This window comes from Colletes gigas, unplaced genomic scaffold, assembly GCF_013123115.1.
Source record: "Colletes gigas isolate AHSC1104 unplaced genomic scaffold, ASM1312311v1 Colletes_gigas_Sc00021, whole genome shotgun sequence".
Classification (NCBI taxonomy): domain Eukaryota; kingdom Metazoa; phylum Arthropoda; class Insecta; order Hymenoptera; family Colletidae; genus Colletes; species Colletes gigas.
Genome location: NW_025106650.1, coordinates 2793187 through 2815919, shown reverse-complemented (window position 1 = coordinate 2815919; position 22733 = coordinate 2793187). Strand labels below are relative to the sequence as shown.

At 41.0% G+C, this 22733-nt stretch overlaps 1 protein-coding gene across 1 annotated transcript in view; it reads left to right on the top strand.

Annotated features, from left to right (window-relative positions):
* The window catches only part of LOC122401093 (disintegrin and metalloproteinase domain-containing protein unc-71), a 125529-nt gene that overhangs the window by 86953 nt on the left and 15843 nt on the right, over window positions 1–22733 (top strand). The window contains exons 8-21 of the mRNA XM_043403031.1: window positions 1668–1871; window positions 2415–2489; window positions 2582–2754; window positions 3004–3173; window positions 3262–3425; window positions 4816–4983; window positions 5423–5727; window positions 5961–6074; window positions 6144–6225; window positions 6517–6612; window positions 6712–6874; window positions 11940–12078; window positions 14310–14465; window positions 19000–19071. Of these exons, the coding sequence (XP_043258966.1) occupies window positions 1668–1871; window positions 2415–2489; window positions 2582–2754; window positions 3004–3173; window positions 3262–3425; window positions 4816–4983; window positions 5423–5727; window positions 5961–6074; window positions 6144–6225; window positions 6517–6612; window positions 6712–6874; window positions 11940–12078; window positions 14310–14465; window positions 19000–19071 (2081 nt within the window). The remainder of the gene's footprint in view (window positions 1–1667; window positions 1872–2414; window positions 2490–2581; window positions 2755–3003; window positions 3174–3261; window positions 3426–4815; window positions 4984–5422; window positions 5728–5960; window positions 6075–6143; window positions 6226–6516; window positions 6613–6711; window positions 6875–11939; window positions 12079–14309; window positions 14466–18999; window positions 19072–22733) is intronic.

Sequence of the window (22733 nt, the reverse complement as noted above, 5' to 3'; positions counted from 1 at the left end):
ACTCGTAAACGAGTAATCGGCAAGATGGCGGACTGAATTCTGAATTTGCTCGCTGTCGAGTCGCTCGTTGTTCGGCGCAGCTGTGTTCCCGCGCGTTTACCTAAGCGCGGCTACCATCGAGGAGGCTCGCCAGACCGGAAGTTTCCGTCGGACTCACCGAGACGCGGCTAATCTTCCGCGACGCGTTTCCTCCGGTTCCCCGTGAAAGACGACGCGGAGGAAACGGGACCATCGAGCCGTTCGTGCGTTTTTCAAAATATCGGAATCGTACAACCAGCAGAAACGGATGGGCTCTACGCTGCTATTCAACATTATTATATATATGTATAGTTAAGGAGAATAGGAAACTTAGGTGGAGTTCAAATAAAGCAAATAAGTACAAAGTAACACGAATTTCCACCAATTTTTAAAAAAGAAAATCTTGCCTCGGTTCTTTTTTATTTTTTAACACTTTCTTCTTAAATTTTTGCTTTTGTTCCTTCTAGTAATATGTACCCTGGTGGGTTGAAATCTATACCTATTACCAATCTGATGTGCATTTTCTTTTTGATCGTCTCTGGTTTGGTCACGAAATGGGAAAGGTAAAACGGGCTACCAAAATTGGAACCGCCTATTTTGGTACCACCCTGTATACGCAACTACGGAGAACGAAAGCGTGGCTCGCGTGCTCGAGCGCGTCAAGTGGAGAAAGACGTTGTTCTTATATGCATGAGCTACGCCGTCGTTATTATTCATGAAGACATCTCCAAGTAACAACGCGACGGAATGAAGGGAAAAAAATATAATTTCGCGCAACGTGTCACGGAGAAAATCACCGGTGGGTCCTCACTTTCCCGCGGCACTCGACCTACCTATCAAATTTCACGAGCTTGATTTTACGACTCGGTTCTTCGTCGATGCTTGTAAGAGCCTCGACGATCGTTCGTTCTAGAGAAAAGGACGAATCCAGGACGAGTTGGTGTTGAGTGGTTCTTTAACATCGTTGAGCAGGCATGTTCGAGCAAATCTATCGCGAACAAAGGCAAACGGTGGTGAAAATGTATGCATCTGATATATCTATAAGACAAAATTAAATTATTTTACTAACAATTTTAATTTACCAAAAAAATTATGACTTTTTATGCGTGTTTGTAATATGACGTTATATCTAGCATTTGCGTACTTAAAAGATGGTCTCTAAAATATTTTTAACTGGGTTAGAATACACCCAACGATCCCCGACATAATAGCATAGTGCAAATTGGCCCGAGGGCCAAACTGAATTTGACGTGCCCGCAATACGGCAATATGATCTACGCACACATTCATAAAATACACACAACCCTCGTTCCTTTACCTGCAAGAGACATGGTTTAAGCTCCCGAGGCGCTGGTGTAATTTATTACCCCATGAAATTCTTGCAAATATGTTCCGAAGTCGAGGCATTATATCGTTAAAAAAAATAATACCAATTGGCTCTTGACACACATATTTATCGATAAAATTGTTTGATGTTGTCGTTTTTACGAACATGCCTGACTCAAAGTAACGATTAATCGTGGTGAAAATGTTTGTCGCGCATAAGTAGGTCGTAATGGGGAATAAAAATCGGCAGAAGCCGTAATCGAATCGAAGGGGGGCAGCGAACCACCCGGAGAATGATAACTATATGCGGACCTCTCTTTTAGCAGAAACATCCTCACGTTATATTTGAGGCTCGAACGAAGGCTAATAAAGGCTGTGCCATCACGGGAACATTCAACGGGCATATAAAGAATCGCTGGCAGAAGCCTATTATGGAACTATCGGAGTCCACTTCCCATCGATACAAGAGAGACGTCCGTGACACAATCAAATACATCGAAACTGCCATCATTATCGATAAGGCTATGGTATAAGGATTTTTCGTTTCACTGCGTCGAATCGCGTAAAGGCGAAGCTAGACATTGCATTTCGGATGCGCATGATTCATCCGCAGTGAAAAGCGTAAACATTCTTTTCATTTGCATTTGAAAAGATGGAAAAATATGCTGAAACTATAAGTGTTTGTGGAACGCTCGTAATTTTTAAAGCTACTGAAATAAATTCGACCATCGAATGATCTGAATACTCCGGTTTTTATCGTTCGCGTTCGCTAGGAATTTTGCAGCCCGAGTGCAAAGTCTAGATTCGCTTTTGGAATCGTTGCGAGTCGAGAACCGGTACGATGATCGACATAATCGTTAAAAGGATGCTCGACAATGTCGTTCGTCGAGTTTCGCGGGGGCAGTAATTCAACGGTAATTGTTATGGGGAGCCGTTCGGGAACGATAAAACGAATCGATACGATCGGCATAACGATCCCGGGCGAAAATAAACGCGTAAAATGAATCGCGAGGCAGCGATTTTCTGAAAAATACGCGCTCCTGACAAAAAACGTTCTTCACCCTGTTCAGTTCGAGATGAGAAACGGTAGCAGCAGAGCGGAGGTTGTTCACGATGCCATCCAAGTCGCTAATATCGCGGATTTGGTGAGTGTCGAACATCGAAACGCGAAACATCCGATTCTCACGTACTAGGTTTTTTGATTAATCCCTTTTGCGATACTTTCGCGCCCTTGCAGTATTTCTATCCGTTAAAAACTAGAGTCTCCGTCGTATACATCGAAACCTGGCAGGGCAAGAACCAGGCAGCGATCGATAAAGGCATGAACATCGGTCTCGCTTTGCAATCGTTAAACGATTACATGATGCGAAGCGTGTACCATGCCACTCACGACACGATCCAGTTACTCACGTGAGTATCGGTATTGGCCACTTACAGTGGCTACCATATACTTACGAACAGTTCTTAACGTTAGACTCTCTTGTTGGTATAACTAAATTCCAGTCGCGATTTTTTAATGGCATGCATATAACACGTTAAAATAACTACAACTTTTCCAAAGCACCCGTATATATCGATAGAGATTAGCAAAATCACCCATACTGGATCACAATTCGAGCTACGAGAGTCGAAGAGATTCGAGATATGGTCGATTTGCAGGGGCGAAACGTTCTCCGGTGGGGAATCTGGAGTGGCCGCGCTATCGACGATCTGCAAACAACAGTCCGTCGGGATCAGCGTCGATCTGAACTCTTACGAGCCTCATCTACTAGCCGGTACCATGGCCCACATGATTGGCCACAATATCGGCATGGTCCACGACGACAAAAGTTAGTCTCGTTTCGTGGATTCGACCGAAACCAGCGAACAAAATAGCCCCCGTTTCGCTCGGACTGATCGGTGACAAATTGTTCGCAGGAAAGGAGTGTGACTGCAGAGACTGGCACGGATGCATCATGTCTCAATCGATCGTCGGCTTGGACAACATTCAACCGTACAAGTTTTCCAACTGTAGCAAAAACGATTACGTAGAGTTTTTAAAAGGGGGCAACGGCTTCTGTCTTTATAACAAACCAAACGAGGTAAGAACAGAGATTTCTTAACTCGGCCAAGTTTTTAATCACGAACGATCGCAGCGAGAACTTTTAGAATCGGAGTAGTAATTCGTAACCAAACGACAATACGAAGGGGAGATATTGGATTCGCTGGAAAGTAACAATAAAATTTTCAATAAGAAACTTTGTCAAACAACGTATAGACTATTTTGATCCACGATCTTTTACAACATTTCCATTTGTTTGATGATAAATCTTGAATCGACTCTTAAATTATTAGGTTTAATTACCTTTTGTAGAAATTAGAAAACAGTATCGAATGGTCCAATTAAAATTATAGAGCTCCATTTTAAAAGAGGATGTTCGATTATACAGGGTGTTCGGCCAACCCTAGGAAAAATTTTAATGAGAGATTCTAGAGGCCAAAATAAGACGAAAATCAAGAATACCAATTTGTTGATTGAGGCTTCGTTAAAAAGTTATTAACGTTAAAATTATTAATAAAATTTGTCCACCTTCACGAATTTTTTTCTCACAAGTGCATAGGATTTTGGGGGTATGTCTATTTATCAAGAATTCTTGTAATTGATCCCTAAAACTAAAAATAATTCTTCGAAGACGATTCGAAATTCTTTTTTTTTAACCAAAACTTTCAGCACCTACTCGAATTTTTTTCTCGAAACTGCGTAGGAATTTGAGGGAATTTCTATTAACCAAAAATGCTTGTAATTGACCCCTGCAACTGAAAATATTTTTTCCAGAATGATTTCAAATCTTTTAATTTCGTCGAAAAAGTTTCTGGTCGGTATGGAACTTTAAACGTCAATAAGTTTTTAAGGAAGCCTGTATCAAAAATTTGGTGTTCTTGATTTTCGTCTTATTTTGGTCTCTAGAATCTCCCATTACAATTTTTCCCATGGGTAGCCGAACACCCTGTATAGAGATATACGACTTCTTCCGGTTAAGAAGCAATTATTTATCGGCGAACCCAGTATTTATCGAACAACGAGCGATGAAACGAATCAAGCAAATAGCACGGGTACCAAAAGTATCTAGCCAGGTCGCGATATCACCCATATTAGCCCGAACTCCCTTATCTTTCGGCGCGAGCCGCCCCCGCCATCGGATTCGACGTTCTCGTTGGTTGCAAACGAAAGTCTCGGGGCGTCTCGTCTGAAAGAGTTCAAAGCGGATCGGTTCCCACGAAGGTAGACGTACGAAACGAACCGGCGACTCCTTTTCACGCAAAGGTGAATTAGCAAAGGGCGAAGTTTGAAGAAGACTTTGCCACGCCTTTCAGCGTGCACGGAAGTTCCTTATCTCGGTTCGTTGCGTCGCAACCTAATTTTCTATGGCAGAGCATTAAGCGGAAATGTAAACGGTCGGTTCTCTATTTTCGTGGCCCGGCCGACAACAGATAAATGTGCAGAGCACTTGCGGAAACAGGGTAATCGACGAGGGGGAACAATGCGATTGCGGATCGGTCGACGATTGCAAGAAAGTCGATCCTTGCTGCGAATCGGTCACCTGCAAGCTCACCTCGGAATCGGAATGCGCGAGCGGGCCGTGCTGCAACGACTGCAAGGTAACAATATTTTTCTCGTTGGTATCGCCTTTTGCTCGGGTTCCTTTTTATCAACAACGGATCTCGTCGATAACGCGTCAAACATTTGGCACGCGATTCCGGGCCAGAGGAGATGTACGTGCTCGATAGCGACGGACGCATTAGACGCGTCGCTAAACAGAGGCGGAAGACGGACAACAAAATAAATAGAGTAAATACAGGGTGTATTCTCCATCCCCCGCCCCCCATATACGCTTTCTAAATTTTCTTATTAGTACAATTAAAATATCGATTTTCCAATTGCTGTAGCTCCGTTAAAAATGATTTCGATTTTCGATTGATGTTCCTAAGCGGAATAATTAAAAATTAACACGTTTTGAAAATTCCTATTCGCTTACTGATTTTTCCCGAACACACGTTGAGAATAACTGTTATCTTGGACGTATGTTTGAAACTATAGCTGCTCAAGCAAGGCATTGTCTGCCGGGAGGCCACGAACGAGTGCGACTTGCCGGAAGTCTGCTCCGGAACGTCAGGCCAATGTCCGCCGGATGTTTACAAGAAGAACGGCAATCTCTGCGCGAACAACTCTACCTACTGTTACAACGGTGTTTGCCCGACGTTGGACTTCCAGTGCAAGGAAATTTGGGGATACGGTGGTACGGGCGCGGACAAAGAGTGCTTCGAACAATTTAATTCCAAGGGTTCGCTCAGCGGACACTGCGGTACCGACACATCCGACCACTACGTTAAATGCGATCCCATGTAAGTGAACCTGGAAACACGAAGTTACAGACGCGAACAAATTGATCCTATATAAACCAAATTACATTTCCGTCGACAAACCAAAATTCAGTTTTATAGGATAACGATTACTTGCGTGTTTCAAATGTATGGGAACCGTCGAAGGTGGTTTTTCCAAGAAAAAATCGAAAAGAACGTTCGATATCGAGGCAGAATTCTATCTAAACGTTTCCGTTCGTCGCTTCTTGTCGCAGAAACGTCCGTTGCGGATCGCTGCAATGCCAACGAGGCAGCAAGCAGCCAGTGATCAGCGGTATGGATCACTCGAGGACTATCGTGTCGATGAAGGGCCAGGAATACGAGTGCAAGTAAGTCGAATCGCGTAATTTTCCACGTTGAACAGGACGTGTAACGTTGTACGACTGCTCTTTGCTAAGGTCTACGACTGGTAGGGTGGAAGGTTCCGAGATACCGAAGATGGGATTGGTTTACGACGGGACATCCTGCGGAGATAATTTGGTAAGTTTCGTAATCCTTTCGTAAACTGGAATCTCCGTATATTGTAACCCGGTAAATTAAATGAGACTCTAGGTTCAACGGCCGGTTTTCGGCATTGCATTAATGATCCTAGTTGGTCGTTGCTGAAACCGGATTATGCAAACTCGATAGCCACAGTATGGGGCTACGTAGCGCCGTCGTAGACAAACAAAACTGTTTGCTTTCAATCTAGATAGATTCGGTTGAAACGACGACGAGACGACGGTTAAGAGGAAACCGCGGGAATACATCGTTTGATTTTCCACGTTTCAGATTTGCGTGAATCAAACTTGCATGAACATCTTCCCGCTACTGGACACCGAGATGTGCCCCAGCAATCGCGACAACAACGAATGCTCGGGTAAAGGCGTAAGTAAACGTTTCGCGAGCAACCAGTAGAACGTTTTCGTTCAATATTACGTCGAAGTCGTGTTTGTTGATCATCGAGAGACAAATTTGAAATTGCAGGTATGCACGAATATGAACAATTGCTACTGCGACTTAGGATGGACCGGACCAGACTGCTCCGTCAAATATGCTATTCCGACAGTGCCGCCAACGACTACGCGCACCGACGCAGCTGGTAAAAATGGTTCAGATCCTAGATTGGTGAAGAAAGAGACCCCCTACGGTAAGTTTGCGACTCGTAAACGATTAAACTAATTTCGTTAGTAAATCGGTCGTTTTTCAATCTCTCGGTTCGTATTCCGATTTCCAAATCGCGCAAACGAAATCGTTGACAAGTCCTAGCGACGAGAACTCGTACCGATCACCGGGTACGGTAGACAATTTCGGTTTCCACGTGTAAAATTTGTTCGAGGCCGTGAAATTTCACGGTACCGCGATCTCTCGTCGGATAACAATGTCTTTGGACCGTGGAACGGAGAACGATAGGCTTTGTAACGGCGATAACGTTCGCCTCGATCGAAGATAAGGCCGCTCCGTTGGAACTCGAGGCTGATCGACCCATTCGAAGAAAAGATTTCGTCGGACGGTGAAATGCAACGGGCGCGATAAGCGAAATTCTACCGTAGCCTGCGATCGCGAAACGCAGACAATTCTCCGATCGTCTTCGTGCGTTTAATTCACGATAAGACGAAGAAGACTCGTCCCTTTTCTCGTCGGGAAACCCGTTTTAGTCGTCTGATTATTTGGGGCCATACCATCAGCTGTGCACATAAAATTCGATGCGTTCTCCATATATACATACACACATATATACATATAACACGAGACGACAAATTCATTTGATTACACTCATCCATTTTCGACTCACGTACCCATCCCGCGAAAAGAACAATCGCATATTACGAGTAAACGGCGATTTTTACCCCCACGCGAGAGTCCAGCGTGCCTTTGTCGAGAACTATTTACTAGACGGAAGAATTAACCCTTTCGCTGTTTAACAAAATTATAGGTTGACTGCGGATTTTTATACATTTGTGGGAAATTTTAATTTTCAAAAAATATAAGAAATCCTTAAAGTAAAACATGAATTATTATATTTAGATTCACAGTCTAATTATAAGACACGATTTAATAGCGAAAGGATTAACCGATTAAAAATTAGTACAGTTTCGCTCGATCCCTGTTCTCGACCAGGTTCGCGTGGATCCAGCAGGAAAATCGAAATTAATGACAAAGGCACCCGTACGTCCGATCTTGGAATAGATGTTTCTTTCGTAGGGGCTGCTTGTCCATAACGCTTGATCTCTTCAAGGGATATTCGCGAGAACAGATCCTCGCCCAACGTAATATCTTTTCCACGGAACGAACCCGCGATGTGGTTCGTCCTTGGAACGATTACGATGGGGGGGAGGATCCGCGACAGTGATTCAAACACGCTTCGCCGATTGTTCTGACACGTGTAGGATACAAAGTGATTGGTCGTTTCAGACGCAACTAACAACACCCTTAACACCGTGGAGATGGTAGCAATCATGTTGGGTGTGGCCACAGGAGTCTTCGTTTGTTTTGCACTAGTGGCTGTTTGCTACAGGTACAGTAGCAAAATAAAATTACTTGGAAACTAAGAGCCCACTGAGCCGAGGCTTCAGCTGAGTGGGTTCGACCCAACGCCTGTCGTTGTCAAGTAATTTGTGGCTAGCTGGATGATGGGGCATCGCACGCGGCCATCAATGCTCTCATAATATTGATTCATCTTAGCCTACTGACTCGATGTTTCAATTACCTCTATGTATTATATATATATATATAAACATGAATATGCGTACGCCTCACAAATATATACAGTGGAGACTACTTAAAACCGCTGGATAGATAGATAAACGGTACCTATATATTTAATAAATTAAACTTTCGTACATAGCAATATGAAGCATATTCCATCAAAATATTAAAATAATTTTAGTTGCAACATTACGATAATTTTTAAGATTCTTGTAGACGTCGTCGTAATAATAGCAGACATCTGCTTGAGGCCTAGTCGAATTGAATACTATGAAGGTAACTAGAATTAATAAAATTGAGAAAAATTTATTCTGAAGAATACTGAACTTTATAAAGTTATATTGTCAAGATAAAAAATTATTATCACAAATGGTAAAGCTATTATGAACGAATAAAGCAAGTATGAGCGACTGTTTACTGAAAAGGGATAGGAAATATAGAAATACCTTGTCTCTAATAACTCTGTGTTCTCGGTCATTGGCAAATGTATGGGATTAAGTATCCCACAAACTCAGACAATTCAGGTTCCATTCAACAACACCCTACATACGTTGAAAATTGAAAGTACACGCCAAATATATAACGAGTAGGAGGACTGATTATTTCCCTAACTATCAAACGGTCTTAAGTAGCTAGCCGCCGCTGTACACACAAAATATTCCGTAGCATATGGAAACCGATTCAGCAATGGATTCTCCACATGAAAACCATAAAAACCGTATAAACATATATTTCGCCTGATCTTCTTTTCGAATTACAGCAAAGTTTTATGCTGGAATAATTTTTTCGGAGGATGGGAATAGTCGAATCAGTTCCACCCGACTATTTAAAAACAGAACTCAATACCAAACGTTGGAACTTACATTCTAATTATATAAACACTTCTTCTTAGTATACCACGTGTCAGATTATTGAAATACGTCGTGTGAAAATTTTTTTAATTCGGAAATGGCGGAAACTCGTACCTAATTTATAATCTTGCCCAATGTGATAGTGTTAAACCGAGGTAGTCGATGGTAAAAGTTGCAGGCTTGCGTTCAGATACAATATCGTGCTTTAAAGAAGAAACGTATGTTTACACGAACTTTCTTTTATCGTTTTCATGTGGAGAATTCATTGCTGAAAGGGTTCCCACGTGCTACAGAATACTCTGTATATACATATACTACCTGTTTTCTCGATGGTATGCTCTGAATGTGCTCGTGCTCGCATAGCGCGCGTTTGAATGATCACGACAATCATGACTATGCTGCACGAGCGAGGGATCTACATCTTTACGGTTGTCGCACTCCAACGGCCGCTCTGCATTTGCGCGATCATTGTTCCTAAACGTTCACGGTTTTAGGTGGATCCTGAGCCAAAGATGGGCAAAATTTTATTCGAACAAACAGACAGTGTACTCGCAAAGGTCGGAGATCTTTCATTTACAGATCATATTCACCGTTTTGTTGATTAAATTCACCTTGCGAATTATTCAAAAATAAAGCAAAACAATGCCATTTCGTAATTAGCGAGCCAGCTCTCAAATTACACTTTTAGTATTAACTAAATATTTTATATTAATTTTATATTTACTACAATGGCTTAAGAAAACAAATTTGTAGAAAAGCTCGATCCTCAATAGGGTAAATTCGATATGTAATTCGATATATAAAGGTTGGATTAGATTTACAGACGGGTTAATTTGGAGTGCAAAATCTGTATCTCTATCTACAGAAAAGCTGTCAAACGACTTGTCTGCTTCGTCGAACAGTCCCCGTCAAACCTAACTGACTTGTACACTGATGCAACAAGTCAGAGCAGACGAATAGAGGGCCGCATATGTGAATTCACAAATAGGAACGCAGTCGTACGAGTCGAAGGAGAATTCGGAATGGTGGATGTGGCTAAATAGTTACTGGAAGAACTGACCAACGAGTGGGAAATATGTTCGACGATTCTAGTGTGCAGTATGAGTCACGACATCGCTGGTTCACCACCTACGCTACTCTTCCCCACTATCGTCCATCTTGTTTGTTTCTTTTTATTCGTTAGATAAGAATTTTGTCCATCTTTGGCCCGAACCACCCAGTGTACCGACAGGGCGCAAACGTTCTTACGATTAGATTTACCTGATCCGTGCGATCAACCGGTGTAATACTGTTATACAAACATAAATGCGCGAAACGCGAGCCTCTTTGTTGTTTCCGAGCCAACCCTGAATGCCAGTTCGTCCCTTAGAGTACGATATCTAACACACGATCCACCATAAACGTAACGCCAATGTGCCAGCTGCTTGTATGCCCTATGAAAGCATGAATAAGGCTGATTAGCAAAGAAATGAACATCGTCCCCTCGAATCCGTCCGAGAAAAAGAAAGAATCGCTAACGATAGAGGCTAACCGTTTCGCTTCATTATTTAACGAGTCTCTTTGATCGCGATCGATCTGTAACCGTGCGAAGCGATGAGACCGATCCGAAAACATCGTGTCACTGATATTAATAAATAAAAAATAACAGTTATACATGTCACAGTGCTGAAATTTAATTTACAACCTAATGATAGGTGGTTGTTAGTCGATCTAAAATGTATAACGTTGCGTCTGTGACCCCTATGGAAATAGTTCGATACAAGAATAACAAATTGGTACGTTAAATGGTTGTCGATGGCATTTAAAAGTGTCTAGTAAAGGGAGGGATGCGGGAAATCGATGTTTAATCGACGCGAAGCAAGCATTGCGGTATGCACCTAGTATAAGAAAACCCTAAAAGACTTTAGATATAATTGTTCCAAACTTTCATACGTATTTATTTGTTTTTCCTTTGCATTTGTAAATCATCGTTTTGTTTTCTAGATCTATTCGATCCTTCTGCGGTTTTCTTATACCGTGTACTACGTTTGCTTAACGTCGATTAGAAATCGATTCTCCAGGTCTCTAACGTCTGTCAGTCTCATCGTTGATCGCGATGGTCTTTGCGAAGATTGTTGGTCAGTGGCGATTTCTTCGCCTCGAACGGTGTCCAGATCGAACGGTTGAAACGAGAACGGGATGTTCGAGTCACGACGATGATTTTTGCAAAACACACGACGGATATACATGACGATCAGCCGTCCAACGGATACTAATCGGGGAAGCTTTGACGAAGAGTCAAAGAGTATAGAGAAAGAAGAATGGCTCGCGCGTTATTGTCTATTGGCGACATTTCGCGCGCTCGACGAGTTGATAAGAGTCCGATAGACGAATGTATCGCGTTGGTACGATCGATAGTGTGTACCGTACGACGAACAACATCTATGTATATGTATATGTGCTGATTCTGGCTTCTCTGTTTCTTGTCTGTTTCTGTCTGTCACTGGCATCTCTGTCTGTCTGCATGCTGTGGGACGCTCGGATACCAAAAATAAATCTCGCCCTCCGTAAACAATGGTACTCGATCATGATATCGCGCCGGAATTGCCGGCGACAATTGATACCGTGACGACGACAACACGATGCGACCTAAAACAACGCGTCCGATCGTCACAGATAACTACCACGGCTCTAACACTATATTTTTAGTTGGTGTGCTCATGGCGGTGGTAGGGGGTGTTTTCCTAGTATTTACTCTGATGGCTCTATGCTACAGGTCAGTCGTAGTACATAAAAACTACTCCCTCTGTCTCAGGTTAGTGTGCAGAAACATACACGTAGAAACTTTTTTGTATGCGTATCTATCTATCTCTATATATATATATATGCACATATATATGTATGTCTTTCTCTTACGAATCACAACGTCGTGCATATATATTTACATGTATATCTTTAGAGTCCGTATTGTTATTGTCTTTTTTCTCTTCGCTTACTGTTCTTTTCGTATACTGTTTTCGTTTATCTTTCGTTTTTCTTTCTCTCACTGTCATTGTTCATCGGTGTACCGATAAGTAAAACGCTCGAAATGTATTTGCATCGCTGCGCTGCATTTTATTATAATTCGTCAATGATTATCGCCAACGAACGCCGCCGAATAATGGCTTATAAAGAAAAAAGCGTCGCGGGAAAGTTGATATTCGTCGCAACGAACAGCCCGGCAACGATCGACAATGATTACCGTCTCGACCGCGTCGAATATTATCACATACTCGTAACCTGATCGTTGCTACGACTATGTATCCCCAAGCAGCTTCAGCAATCGCCGGCAAATTTGGCTATCGAACCAAGTATATAGGTTCATGTACGATTGCTTCCGCAGAATTGGCTACTTAAACGTATATACCTGTCTATTGCAAGTAAAGATGAGCTTCCAGTAATTCCGTAACCGTTCACCGATCCATCCCCAACGAAACGAGAATAATTTCATACGCGGTCAAGTATAATCGCGAACGCACCATCTCATCTAAATGTATGGTATCCGGTTAAAGGTTGCTGCGTTACAGCAGGGTGATCGATTACATGGATCACGATCGATGCGTTCGCAGGACGCTCGAAATATTGATTCCGTGGACCACTCTACGAACGTTGCGTCGACTAGTTCGACAATATCGAGGACAAATATCTTCACCCCCATGGAACGCACGCTCACAGGGAGGAAAGAAAATATTTCTCTCGGCTTTCGGGGACCGATTGGCCATTATACATTGAACTACCAATCGATTGACTACTACCAGTGAATTATAATATTTTTGCCGGAATCAGTGACTTTCCACTTGTTTCACACCTTTAACTCCTAACCCACAAGAAATAGAGCATAGTCCACAGAACCCTCGTACGTCTACTTAATGGTTAATCAAATGTATAGTTCGAGAAATGACAACAGATTGTTTAGAGATAGCTTTAATCGAGCAGAGCTCAAACTTAAAGTAAACTGGTACTGACGATGCAACGATCGAAGAACATTATCGTAGAAATACGTAGTAATAAATATTCGCAGTCCGTTGTCGTTTATCGTACGATAAAGAACTTTATCGTAATATTTGCGGGAATGCGCGACGCAGCGTTTGCAAGCGAGAAGTCACGCGTAAATTAGGGTGGGTGCAACCCCCTCGCGCGGTTCCCTTTGAACTGGTCGTCGTCTGTTCGAGTGGAATACCTGGGGATCGATAAGGAAATTTCACCTTCGAGTTCGAGGGGTAAAACGGAATTTTACGGGGTGGTTCTTCTTTCGAACGAACCGCGCGGACTCGTCCCCGAAAGACGCGGTAAACGTCTTCTTTTACACCCTGCACTTATTACAGAGCTTCACTTGATTCTCAACGAACTTTGTCTGTTCACATTATCGTTTGGTTTTGAGTATTCGGTTGATGGGTACTGCAGTGGAGGGCGATCCCACACGGGTGGCTGTAAGGCCAGATACCATTCGACTGGTTATCTGTTTCTGTTTTAATGCATGCCTCAACACGGCTCCCCGTTGAACCCCGTAGACACCCCAGCTTCGCTAGAACTGACCATAAGATGCAACGATCCAACAAGAAAAAAAGAAACAAAATATCCACGCAGTGTGTTTCGTTGAGACGTTCACCGTGACTGGAACCTTCATCTTCCTAGATCCATAGGAAGGAGGTTATAATTTGTAATCTCTGAAGGCTCTACTGTATCATCGAACCGAACACACTGTGTGCACGCTTGCCGCAGAGTATCGCGCACGCATGTTTTCGCTCAATTATACTTTGAAGGCTGCTCGTGGACAGCACACGCATCATTCCCACGGGGGACGTTTGTTTCTCACACCCCCGTCGGTGATGATCGAACTGCGTACGCTGTCGACGAACGTTTTTTTCTTTTTTAACGAAAAGAACAATGGACTCTGGTTTGGAAGTTCTCACTCGCTCCTGTAGTATGCACGTGCTTTTTAACGATATTTATCTGGTCGCCCTAATCGCGGTGCCTACACCTTCGTAACGGGCGAATTTCTCGCAGAAGGAAGAGCACCGTCCAGAAGATCGGTCAACCGTACGAAAAGAAGACCCTGCAGAAGACTAACAGCGGCGCAGCGAAGAACCACCATCCAGAGCACGCGGTACTGGACAACGTGAACACCACGATCCTAAACTTCCACAGAATGCCTAATTACAGGTACGACTGTTATATATAGTTGCTTAACCAGCGATCGACATCAGGCTAGACACACTTTAGGTAACATTCCTGGCCGCGTTAATTAGATCTGTCCAACAATTTAGAGACATTCTCGCGTCGTTTAGCTTGAAAGCTCTCGGTCCAAACTTTCGACGTGGGCGTAGGTTTAACCTTCGATCGATGAAAACGACACGCGAGACGCCGAACCTCGCTTCGCCCGTGGTGAATAATACCGTGAACACCATCGACGAAAGTTTGGAGATGACGAAGGGTCTTGGATATATACTGTAAATGCTTTTAAGAGACATACTAGGGAAGACCCCTGCAACTAGTGTTGAAAAGGATCCATCAACGATCGCCAAAGACACATCTCGCTTCTACTTATCTATTGGTTTTTTCCATTAATGTTTTGCGTCACACGAATTTCACGTCACACGTCATTCGACATCTACAAAGCCATTCGACGATCCTGTTCGCCGACAAAGACGGAATTTTCTTGTTCAAGGATTTTCAGCAGCCACCGTGATTCGTACGCGACCTTTGCTATCGAGGATCGATTACAGTGACTTGAAAAAGTATTCGAGAATCGGTACAACTTCGACTCGTACGCTTTCGTATCTTCGGTCAATACAGCAACAATGGAAAAATTGCTGACGCGCTAATAAAAGACGATCCCCAAACCGGAAATTAAAAATATTCTAAAACTTTGGGGATACGTTGATACGTTGCTTGTTGCGGAAATTTACTTTAAGGGGTGGACATTAATCCTTAAATATTCGGCTATTTTTTATTCTCTTAATCGTAAACTGCCCGAGAGAGGACAGAATTTATTAAAAAGAAAAATTCAGACACCGAAGAGGTTAAAGAAAGCTTTCAGCTAAATTAAACGATTGCAGAACTATCGCTAATAATTAAATTATTTTTATTACACTATACAGAATTGGTCACCGAACGTGATTAGTTTAGATTATTGTGTTGCTTTTTTTCTGTCGACACGAACCTCGATTAAAATATTTTGCAGTAAATTTCCGAGCTGCTTGAATATTTTTCTGACCAGGGAATTGTTCTATGAATACTTAAACAACCGTACACAGGAAACAAACTACTGTAACGTATCATAGAAAGGTTCTTTTATTTTTTTTAATATTCACCGAAGGTACGAAGTGTAAAAGTCGAAAATACAGGGTATTTTGGTGAAATGTAGTACTGACAATTGTTTTTTCGTAAAAAGATATATTGAAAATGTAAAAAACAATTTGTTTTGCGAGATTTCGTTCTAACAAAACACGTGCGAAATAATGGATTTCGTTGATGTTTAAAAACATTAACGATGGTATGGTATTATCAATTTTCCATCAATCTTACTGTCACCTAACTAGTTTGGAATTGAACCAATGAGTATTGGACAGAATATAATGTGCCTAATGATTAACGATGATGATTACCATGCAATGAAGCGTATGATTAATGATTACACGTACTGAATACATAATCAATAATTATGGTTAGATTGCTCATTTTGTGCATTCATGACGTATGCTAATATAGTAAACACGCGTAATATGTTCTTAATTATATTTCATAAATCAATATAATAATATTATATTTTATTTTGGAAAAATGCATAAAATCCAAAGTTTAATTATGATTGCCGAACGCCACGAATAATCAAAGCGAATGTAACCCTATGACATTATTAATTACTTCGTTAATAACGATTTTAGTTATACGGTAAACACGTATTCTCTAAAAAAACGTTTAATATCATTATTACCGTCCCCTAATTTATGAATTTAATCGCAATCAAAGACACGTTCATTTCGTGGTTAATGAGTTGATTAATCGTGTCTGATGATAACATTCCTTTTCATTGTACGTACGCATAAATTAATTATAAAGTGAAAGCTAATGAATTATGAAACGGATACAGAAGTATAATTTGCTTTTAGTATAATTTTCGTTTTAATTTATGTCACTTCTGTACGTTTATCGTCGTTGCATAAGAGGGCAAAATTATCATCTTTCCACGAGAGTTGACAATGATAATGACTAAACGCGATGATAAGAACTATTTATATAGTATAAGCCTAACATTATTATCCTGTATAGATACAGGGTGTCTCAGTGTATGTGATACCTACATTGCTACAGGTGACATCAAAACAATGAAAAACATATCAAACTAATGAGAAATAGACGCGAGCGTTTTTTTCAAAATTAAATTTCTTCAAAAACGAAACTACGTGGAAACAAATTTTACTTTACATTTTCTTAGTTTTTTAATGGTGATCATCCCCACCATTGTTACTATTTATCCAATACAAGAAACCTATCGATTAATTCGTAGCGTAAAACAAAAATTTCACTTCATTACGAGATTAGTATCGCATGTTTACACTTTTGCTAACCACTGTAAATATTACTCAGATTACTTGTGACAAATTGTCACTGAATATGTACTCTGGACCTATTCCACAATATTGATGTAATATAGTCTACTTATCTCATCATTGCGGTAGACATTTTCAACTAAAGACTTTGTCCTTTTTGGTAATTGACTGTGCTTGTCTTATCATAAGATACGAAACATTCTTTACAAACGTCTCGAATATTACCACGATTTTAGAACGACTGCGAGAAAACCGATTTTCTCGACGTTATCCGATTCTATGCTAAATTCATTCTTGAACTATTTAAAAAGTTTATATTTTACTCAAATCATCACTCTAATGCAATAACAGCAGCGACTATAAGTAATAGGTAGTGTAAAAGTCAACTTTTTGTACAAAATTAGAATCGAAATAAAAAAATTGCTGGTTGCAGATATTAAAATTATCATCTTCTGTCGAAGTCAAACGTTCGAGCCAAATAAACACAAACAGTGGTGGAGGGTAATGCTCTCATTCATTGATAAATAATCGTTCGCCAATGAATAAAAGAAAGGCCGTCAGACCGTGGAAAGTTTCAATATTTTATGAGTCTTCGAACTAAACTTTTGGGATTTAATTTATCCTATATGTAAAATGTATACTAATACCAGTTCGACGACAATTGAGTCACCGTACTACATATTGCAAGAGACTCTGTGTACCGATCTCGAAACACCTTCGCCACTCATCGTAGCAAGCCAGTCCCCAAAAATTTGAAAAATGCAACAATTACGAGCAGACATTTTATTAATGGGCGTATTCGATGGTGAATGTAATGTATTTTCGATATAAAAAAAAATCTCATCTTACAAAACTCTACCAGAAATGGTTTCGTTTCATAAATCTAGTGTTAGATAATGCATTTACCCGGTCAGATTTTTCAGAAAAGAAAAATTATTTCACTTCTTGTACAGAGTTTTGGATATACGAATTCGTTTCGAAATATATTTTATTTCCGTCCGAATACGCCCGCTAATAAAACGAAGCGTCCACTTCTGATTGTTTCATTTTTCGATCGACCTTTTCTCACCCGGTGCGTACAGGTATTTCGACGCGTCTTTTCTCCGTCGTTCGATAAAATTTCTCGCGGAATCTCGCTCGGTGTGTTTCCCCCGTACTCGCAAAGGTACGAGAAAGCATTCCTTCGATATCGAGCAACTCCGTCGCGAAATTCGCTCAGGAGACGTTCGCTTCCCGCGAGGAGAACTTTCATTTTACCATAGAAATAAGTTTCGAACACGGTCGCGAACGTTACGCAATGTAATTCCGATCGGATACGCCGACGAGCGCCCGGTGAAAATTCTCGAGCTGCAGCCCGATTGAGAAGTCGCGAGAAACGAATTCTTATCGAGTCATTTTTCTCGCCTCTCGCGATGCTCGAGCAGAGATCAAAGGGAACACGAATGACGGAAAACGGAGACGCGCGTTGTCGTGGACAGGAAGAGCCCGACGTTTCTCGCGAAAGCGAGAACATCCGACACCGTCCGGCGCGCAGTTTCCTAGACAGCTTTAACCCTTTGTGGTCGGCGTACGTTTTCTGTCTTGGAGCCCTCGTCTTCCCAGAGAACCCCACTTCCCGCAGATATGGGCACAATTTTATTCCAATAATATCATACACTGCACAACGAATGAAAATACATTTTTTCGACGTCCCCCGTTCGTCGCGAAGCACGATTAAAAACTGTAGTTTTACAGTGGATAAACGAGGTATTAAACTGGTGCAGAATCCAAGTAAAGCAACGAATGAATTTAAAATTTCTGCTCGCGAATGAAATTTGCCCTTTGATCCCCCATAAATTCGACCCTGTCGAACGAAACTCGGTACATCGATTCTTGATTAAAATGAAATATTCAACGTTCGATTGTCCTTTTCTTGCCTGGATTAAATTCACAGAAGTCGCCTCTCCGAATGAGCAGGTTATTTGGTAGCTTTTTATCTAGAATTTGTTATATGGATGAAAGTTTTGCCCATTTCTGTGTCCTTGCTATCGCGATAGTCTAGCGTTTCGCTCCCCTTCGAGGATGTCTCGAAGGGGCGAGGCCGACCGCAAAGGGTTGAACGATCGTGAAATACCCGCGGCATGCCTATATTAGTATATTTCTAGCCGCTGTGAGACCCAGCGCGTGCTGTTTCGACCCCCGAATAACGTCACCACCGCAGACGGGCCAAGACTCAAGTAAGTCTCATGTGTCTCGCCGTTATGTCACCATAGTTGATCGATGATCTAAAGACTCGAACACACCCAAGAGCCAACGAAGCAGGTCGGCAGGGGTTACCCGTGACACTAGTCGGAAAGTAAAAGTTGGGCAACATTCGATCCGATCGCGTTTGACGCGATAAAATTACACGCGATCGCGCGATTCTTTGATAGTTTTTTCATCGAAGACTTACAATCACGGTGAGTAATTACCGCGCGATTTATCGTACCGCGGCAAACGCGATCGCGTTACATTTTGCCCGACCTCGTCGAAAGTGGATGGGATCTATTCCAGGACGAGTTTATTGGACCATGTATCGCGACATGTTTGACAAAAGGTAAATTCGTCCACGCTGTCCTGCCTCGTTTTACTCGCGTAAAGCGACCAGAAACGGTCCCGTTCGTCGAGTAAACCGCTGCATTCGCGCGAAGAAAGATATTTTCCGTGCCGCGGTTTCCTCTCTCACCGATGGGTGAGAATATCTTTCGCGCGCGAACCATAAACCACATGCACACCGTACACAAACACATCGCACACTGTGATAAAACACGATAATGGAGAGTCAAGCTGCGAACGTGACCATGTTTAAGAGCACCCGACTCAGGAATGCAACAGTAGCGATATTCTGTGCTCGAGATCCACGTTTTGTGTGTGTATTTAAACTATCCGTTTACTGTTTAATACGGGTACGCGTGTATTTGAAATACAAAAACAGACGGGCGCCCGAGAATTTCAGAACTTGCTAACAAATTTCACAATTATTTTGACCTGCAGACTAGCAACTCGTGCATGCCTTGCATATTGTTCGCGTAAAAGGAATATTGTGCGTACATAGGGACACGAATTGGAATATAGATATGGTATGTACACGTGAACCCTATGTATTAAGAAATACACGGATTAAAATACGGATATGTTGGTTAAATGTTTCCAGTACACGTTAAAAACCGTGATATCTACCTTGTACGATCGAGAACCGCGAATGCATACAACGAAACGATTACTTTTCCGTTCGCCAGAAGTCCACGCATTTTTGTTTCTTTCATTTGAGCCAACGACGCGTTTGTATTTTGAGATCGTATAAAATCACGACGCGTCTGACCAAAATTTCACGTTTCGTGCAACGTCCAAGATGGGCACAGTTTCGTTCCTACTAGTGGATCCTCGATAATTGCTGTATAGCAAGACTGAAAATTACTGCAGATACCGAGACTCGTATAAAATATTAAACAAACATTATAGTCGACCTTGCTAAAGCTGAATTACATTCTATTTACTAATAATAGAGCACTGCCTCCCTTCTTGCAATCGAATAGGGATCACCGGATGACATGTAGGGAGGTTTGGATCAGTCTTTGTTCTCTGAACACTATTAACACTATTTTCTAAGTTTAATCATATATCTAAAATTAAAAATCTCCTGATAATACTACATTTCTTTCATAGAAAATTAATTTTTGCACTGTTAACACTAAACGTACCGGCACTTCATGTATACCCATTCCTACCATAACCGGTCAAATAATCAGTCTTTCTTTCTCTCTTTTACGAGGCAACGTACTCATAATTTATGCATTCTATGTATAGAAACTTGTGTTTTGATGTTTATTCGTAAGATATTCTCATTTATGTTAAAAAAATTTTTTAGTTTTCATCGGATAGTAGATAAAACGCCCTTGAAAACGAATTTTGTTCCAAGTCGATACCGTAGTTAGTTCTCGAGAAAACAATTAATTAAGATAAAGTACTGGCTAGTAATTACGCAAACATCCTGTATTTAAATTTAAATTAATTTTCAATTAAATAAATAATTTATAATCCAGTTTTATCGTACACTAGTCGTACGATCAGTAGGAATTGCTGAAACTTCTTTGGGTATGTATTTTCAAGAATTTACTACGCACTGTTTACCATTTTTGCGCGCGCGCGTTCATTGATCTGAATGAAACGTAAACAAACCCTTCGAACTATTCTATCTCCGAAACTAGCCACCGCATGAGTTGACACTAAAATCGCTATATCTCCGGAACTAATTACGCTATCGGCTTGTTCGAACGCTCGTTTTAAAGGGCATTTCATCCTCTATCCAATGACTATACCAGCTACTATAATTTTTGCTATCTTCTATGTTTATTTTGAAATTTACTTTAACGCTATACAGGGTGTTCGGCCACCTCTAGCAAAAATTTTAATGAGCGATAGTAGAGGCCAAAATAAGACGAAAATCAAGAATACTAATTTGTTGGTGGAAGCTTCGTTAAAAAGTTATTAACGTTTAAAGTGCCGCTCTTACTGAATTTTTTTCTCGAAAATGTGCAAGATTTCGGGGGTATGTCTATTCACCAAAAATGACTGTAATTGAACCCTACAACCGAAAATAATTTTTCCACAACGATTTGCAATTTTTTAATTTTCTCGAATAATTTCACACCTTCTCTATTTTTTTTCTCGAAAGTGGGCAGGATTTCGTGGGTATGTCTAATGACAAAAACTGATTGTAATTGACCCCCGCAACCGAAAATAATTTTTCCACAACGATTTGCAATTTTTTTTCTCCGTTGAAAAATTTAGGCACCTAATTGGATTTTCAGTAAGGAATTTTTTTCTCGAAAGTGCGTACGATTTCGGAGGTATGTGTAATGATAAAAAATGATTGTAATTGACCCCCGCAACCGAAAATAATTTTTTTAAAACGATTTGAAAAATTTTTTTTCGCCGAAAAATTTCAGCATCTACTCGATTTTATTTCTCGAAAGTAGATAGGATTTCGGAGGTATGTGTACTCACAAAAAATGATTGTAGTTGACCCCCGCAACCGAAAATAATTTTTCCAGCACGATTTGAAATTTTTGAATTTAATTGTTAATAACTTTTTAACGAAGCTTCCATCAACAAATTAGTATTCTTGATTTTCGTCTTATTTTGGCCTCTACTATCGCTCATTAAAATTTTTGCTAGAGGTGGCCGAACACCCTGTATACATACGGCTTCCTGGTCACGTGACTTCTTCGATTCACGCGCGAGAAAGAGGTACGACGCGACGCGTCAGACGGAGACAGAGATAGTCAAATTAAGAAAAATACCCTTTTACATAATTTACGATATCTCGAAAATGGAAAGTCGGATCGCCAAAAACCAAAAAACCATTTCAAAGAGGAAGTAGTTTCGAAATTACACGCGTCCAAAGTTTAACTATTTTTAATACGCATTGTTAGACTGTTCTAAGACAGTGGAAACTGAAGATTCTCTCCTTTCGTCTTTGCTATACATATAGTTCCTATTTACATCGAAAATTAACCAGAATTTGGTACCAAATTTTGTCCAGTTCTTTACAAAAAAATATAAATCATATGACCGGTCGTGGTAGGCAAGACAGACTACATATTTTTCTCAGGAAACAAACAATAAGGATAGAAGTGAATATTGTAGCGCCAAAATAATATTAAGTGTTGAAATTCTAAACAAAATTTTAAAAACGGTCACTTGACCGGTCTCGGTAGGTTTAGTGTTAAACTGTCCAACGCATCGAACATAATTTCTACGCAATTATCGAGGTTCTACCGAACGTGGCTGAAGCCCATCTTTGCGCTATGTTCGTGTATTTGTTTTTTCGGAATTTTTATTCATCACGTATGTATGT